The sequence below is a fragment of the Eublepharis macularius genome, chromosome 4, assembly GCF_028583425.1.
Source record: "Eublepharis macularius isolate TG4126 chromosome 4, MPM_Emac_v1.0, whole genome shotgun sequence".
Lineage (NCBI taxonomy): Eukaryota > Metazoa > Chordata > Lepidosauria > Squamata > Eublepharidae > Eublepharis > Eublepharis macularius.
Genome location: NC_072793.1, coordinates 32,451,974 through 32,457,447, shown reverse-complemented (window position 1 = coordinate 32,457,447; position 5,474 = coordinate 32,451,974). Strand labels below are relative to the sequence as shown.

The following is a 5,474-nucleotide window of genomic DNA, read 5'->3' as shown; positions in this document are numbered from 1 at the left end:
GTTTGATTCACTTTGCTGCAGGGTCTACATACACAGCTAGGAAAAGGCCGTTCAAGACTTCTTTCCAATACCTAAACCCTTCTCAGGGCGCTTCTGTGTTATCAGCTGCGTTCACTACTGAGTACATGTGGAAGAAATACCAGCAAAAGAGGTAAACATCTCCATCGATTTTAAATGCACTAGTAATCATCAACACACTAGCTTGTGGCAGTCAGACGTCTGAAAAAGCCCTTTTTCCTTGTGCCTTTAACAGCAGTGTGAACTGCAGCAATTACTAGGCAATAACATAATAGTCCTGCTGGATCAGACTGAAGGTTCCTCTAGCTCAGCATCCTGTTCTCAACACCAGATTCCCCTAAGAAACAGATAAGGACAAGAAGGAAGTGGTCCTCCCTGCTGTCTCCCACTGCCCCATCATCAGAGATAATGTTTATTTCCACCTGGCAAAAAGCTTCACCTGCTAATTCATGCACATCAACTTGTTCAATGTACAGATGCTGGGTGAAATATTGGCAGCCTAGTCAGGTGGGTGGAATCATAGAATCATAGAGCTGGAAGGGGCCATACAGACCATCTAGTCCAACCCCCTGCCCAGTGCAGGATGAGCCTAAAGCATCTCTGACAAATATTCATCTAGCCTCTTCTTGAAAACTGCCAGTGAGGGGGAGCTCACCACCTCCCTAGGCAGCTGATTCCACTTTTGAACTATTCTGACCGTGAAAATGTTCTTCCTAATATCCAGCTGGTACCTTTGTATATGTAATTTAAGCCCATTGTTTCAGGTCCTACCCTCTGCTGCCAACTGGAACAGCTCCTTGCCCTCCTCCAAATGACAGCCTTTCAAATATTTAAAGAGAGCAATCATGTCCCCCCTCAACCTCCTCTTCTCCAAACTAAACATTCCCAAGGCCCTCAGCCTTTCCTCGTAGGGCTCAGTCTCCAGACCCCTGATCATCCTCATCGCTCTCCTCTGCACCCTCTCGATTTTGTCCACATCCTCTTTGAAGTGAGACCTCCAGAACTGCACACAATACTCCAGGTGCGGCCTGACCAAAGCAGTATAGAGAGGGGCTATGACCTCCTGCGATTTCGACGCTGTGGCCCCTTTGATACAACCCAGGATTGAACTGGCCGTTTTTGCCACTGCATCACACTGACTGCTCATATTTACTTTACAGTCCACTCTTACCCCAAGATCCCTTTCACATATACTACTGCCCAGAAGTGTATCCCCCATCCAATATTTGTACTTTTCATTTTTGTGGCCCAGATGTAATACTGTGCACTTGTCTTTGTTGAATTGCATCCTATTCGCAGCTGCCCACTTCTCCAGAGTATTCTGGTCTTGTTGAATTGTAATTCTATCTTCTTGGGTGTTTGCTACTCCTCCCAATTTGGTATCATCAGCAAATTTAATGAGCAGCCCTTCCACTCCTTCATCCAGATCATTGATAAAAATACTGAAAAGTACCGGGCCCAAAACCGAGCCCTGCGGCACCCCACTGGACACCTCCCTCCAATCTGATGAAATGCCGTTGACCACCACTCTTTGGGTGCAGTCCTCTAACCGCACCCAATCACTACATGTTATTCCCCCCACATTCTCTTTCTGAAACCAAACACTTTCACCAGTGTCAAGGATTTGTGTTTTCCTCAGTTTGATTTCCTGAAGCTTTGTAAGCAAGCCAATCCTGGTTTCACCACCCTTCTGCCCATGATAGAATCCATTGCTGTTAGGCTATGTGCCTCTTTCCTTCATTCCTCGGTTGTGCTGTTGTAGACATTTTAATCTTTAAAACTCTGTGGCCTATAAATATGGATATTTTTGGCAGGTCCAAGCCTCTGCAGCAACTCTGTGACATGACAAGCTGAATCAGCTAGTCTGCCCTTTTCTGCACAACTGTGAAAGGGGCAGGAGCCACAACAATGAAATGTTGACTATCCCTGCTATGTAAATGGCAATGTTTCTTTATCAATATATACAACAAGTAGTTGGGCTGCCACTTGTTTTATGGACCGAGGCCCTGCAGGTGTTTGTTAAATAACAAGTAGAAATCATGGCATCTCCAAGCAAGGAAAAGCAGCAGAAATGGAGTGGCAGCCACCACTGTTCAAAAATTCAAACAAAGACTCTTTAATTAGAGGCCTGTTGTTGCACATAAGACCTAGTAAGTGAATCTAGAAGCTATTGTAGGACCTTCAACATTATTTTCAAGGTATAAGCTTTTGAGAGTCAACGCTCCCTTCATCAGATGAAAGGAGCTTTGACTCTTAAAAACTTATATCCTGAAATTCTTGTTGGTCTTTAAGGTGCTAATGGATGTGAACCTTGCTGTTCTACTACAAACCAGCATGACTACCCACCTGACACTATCTAGAAACTATTGAAGCTGCCTTAAGAGTCCTAATGTCTCTTCTTGCTCTATCCTTGAGGATAACGTTATCTTTCTATATGGTCACCCTCTGTCCTTGCAGTGGCACCTCTTCAAATAATGGACGTTGTAGGAGATCGTGATTTGCTTGTGGTTCATATTGCCATAGGGACAACTAATGAAGTTGTCATTCTTAATATTTACTTGTTTTACTCTGTGCTTGGTTTGTTAATCCAGCACAGCAGCAATACTTTTGCTGCGTTTATCTTGCATTAGTAAAGGCTGCTTAGCTCGACCAAAGCCTGTAAGCTATCATTGCCCATTTTTTCATGCCATGTACACATTTTGCCTGCTTGAGAGATAATTTGTATAACAGTTGCAAGGTAGCTTCATCATGACTCATTGTTGGATTTCTGTAATAACTGCAATGTTTGATTTTGCAAACTGTCTTGTGTTCTCAGCAATTACTTGCAGTCTTCTGCTATGTATCAACATAAGCAATGACCTCACATTTATGCATTATAGGCCTCTATTGACATCTTGCTCTGCCTAGTGATAAGCCTGGCCTTGATCATTCCAGATACTCGTTATCCATTGCAATGTCTCAAGGAGGTAGGGTTGCCAACTCCAAGTTAGGAAATTCCTGGAGATCTGGGGAATGAAACCTGGAGAAACCTGGAGAAAGTGGGGTTTGGGGAGGGAAAGGACCTTGGCATGGCATAATTTCATAGAGTCCACCCCTCAAAGTCGCCATTTTCTCCAGGTGAACTGATCTCGGTGGCCTGGAGACCAGTTGTAATTCCAGGAGATCTCCAGCTGCTACCTGGAGGCTGACAACCCGACAAGGAGGTCTGTTCATGGTCTATTAATGGCAAGACTATAAGACTCTCTGGGAATGGCAGCTAGTGAACAGCAACAGTCACAGGCATTGAGTGAGGAGAAAAGTCTTCCAGAAACTGAGTCTGCTGGGTAGATTCGGGTGCAAGCTTCAGGCACACACTGGCTTCTGTTGTGCTGTTGTTATTGTTGTTCACTCGAAACTGCTCCTTGGCTGGACGGATGGCCACCATGAACTGACGCTTGAAGGTCTCGCTCAGAGCAATGTAGAGGAAAGGATTGAGGCAGCTGTTGGCGTACCCCAAGCTAATGGCAAAGTTGTAGGCGTAGAAGAAGGCAATAGAGGGGTTGTCTATTCCAAGATGTACCAGCTGGAGGATATAGAAGGGTGCCCAGCAAATGAAAAAGGCAGAGCATATGGCAACAGCCATTCTAGTGACCTTCTTGGTACGTACCCGGAGACTCCTCTGAGGTAAGGGCACTACGGTGGTAGCCATATGCTGGAGAATCTTAAAGTAGACCACACAGATGATGAACAATGGAATAGCAAAAGCTAACATGAACTGGTAAAGGGTGAACCAATAAATATCAGTCTCGGGGTTGGGAAGCAAAAGAGCACAGCGGACAGTCCCATCCTCCAAAGGCATTAGCCCTGCATACATCCATACAGGAATGATGGTCAGGAAGGAAAGGAGCCACACCAGGCCAATAACCAAGGCTGCCACACATGGAGTACGGACATAAGTGGACTTCAGGGGATAAACAGTTGCCAAATAACGGTCCAGGGTCATTACTGTCAGGATATTGGTGCTGGTGATCTGGCTGTTGGTGTCCAGAGCGGTGATGATTGTACATAAAGGAGCTCCAAAATACCAGGCACCATTGCCAAGGAGTTGGTGGATAAGGAAAGGCATTCCCAACAGGAAGAGGAGGTCCACAATGGAGAGGTTGAAAATGAAGATATCAGGGACGGTCTGCTTGCATCTCAGCTTCTTCTTCTTGATGATGGTATAGATCACAATTAGGTTCCCAACTATGCCAAGGAAACAGATGATGCCGAACAGGCTAGGCATGATTACGTTGGTGTAAGGGGCTGGCCTTCCCACAACTGCCAAAAACAAGCAAAAGAGATAACAGTGAGGGCTTTATTCCACCAAACTTATCTCTGCTTAGCTAGCAAATATTTTCAAACATTGCCGTTGAAAAAACATGCTCTCTGGTTGGAGTCCTCCATTGGGATGGGGCTGCTAATGGTGACACAAGAAATATCTACGTGCCCTTTGTGATGAGAGCCAGTATGTTGTAAGGCAGTGCTACTCCATGTCTGCAATTACCATCAAACAAAAATCCATATATATATCCATCCCTGGCTGCACGAGGCCTGCACCTTACAGAGGCTGATTCCGCACACGTTGGATAATGAACTTTCAATGCACTTTATCAATCGTTTGAGGTGGATTTTTTGTTCCGCACACAAAAAAATCCATTCCAAATGATCTATAAAGAGGATTGGCAGTGCATTATCCAACGTGTGCGGAATCACTCAGAGGCTTGCAGCATATCAGTTGCTCCAGCGGTGGATGTTCAAGGTGGGAACCACCTGCCAACCGCAAGCCACAACAGGCAAGGAATTTGCCACTTTACTGAAACATGGACTAGGTGCCATTTTTTAAATTTATGTTATTTATAGTCTGCCTTTCTCACTGAGACACAAGGCGGATCACACTGTATGAGTTACTTGCAAGGACATTTCAGTAAATAATGTAATCTATCTATATAAAGACAAGTGTCCTGACTGACTCATCAACGCCCAGCCCAAACACTAGAAATGTGAAATTTGGGGAGAACGTTCCTTTTGTGATGTAGAGGCTCACTAAGAAGGGATTTTAAGAAATTCGCCCCCTAAGGGGGTAAAAAGGGGTAAAATGTGTTTTCCCATAGGGATACAGCTTCCCTCCATGGCTGGCAGGCTTCTCCTCCCTGCCCCCGCCAACTGCCAACTCAGCCACTCTTCCCTGAGGTCATTTGCATATGCGGCCTGATTGGTCGTCACCGCAACATTCTAAAGAGTATGCAGTTGCTGCTGGGCATCACTGAATATGCCCTGAGGTAAAAATACACCTCCCAGTCTTCCCTTCTAGGGTTGCCAATCTCCCTGTGGGGCCTGGCTTTCCTATGTGGCTGGGAGGCTGATGGGTCAGCTGTGGAACTCTGTGTTCTGAGGTAAAAATCAGGTAAAGGAAACTGCAGACAGCTGAAGAAAGA

At 45.4% G+C, this 5,474-nt stretch overlaps 1 protein-coding gene across 1 annotated transcript; it reads right to left on the bottom strand.

Annotated features, from left to right (window-relative positions):
- Positions 1-3,274: 3,274 nt before the first annotated feature.
- LOC129329285 (melanin-concentrating hormone receptor 1-like) lies at positions 3,275-4,303 on the bottom strand. Its single transcript, XM_054978776.1, has one exon. The coding sequence runs from the start codon at positions 4,280-4,282 to the stop codon at positions 3,275-3,277; it is 1,008 nt and encodes a 335-aa protein (XP_054834751.1). The 5' UTR covers positions 4,283-4,303.
- Positions 4,304-5,474: the final 1,171 nt, after the last annotated feature.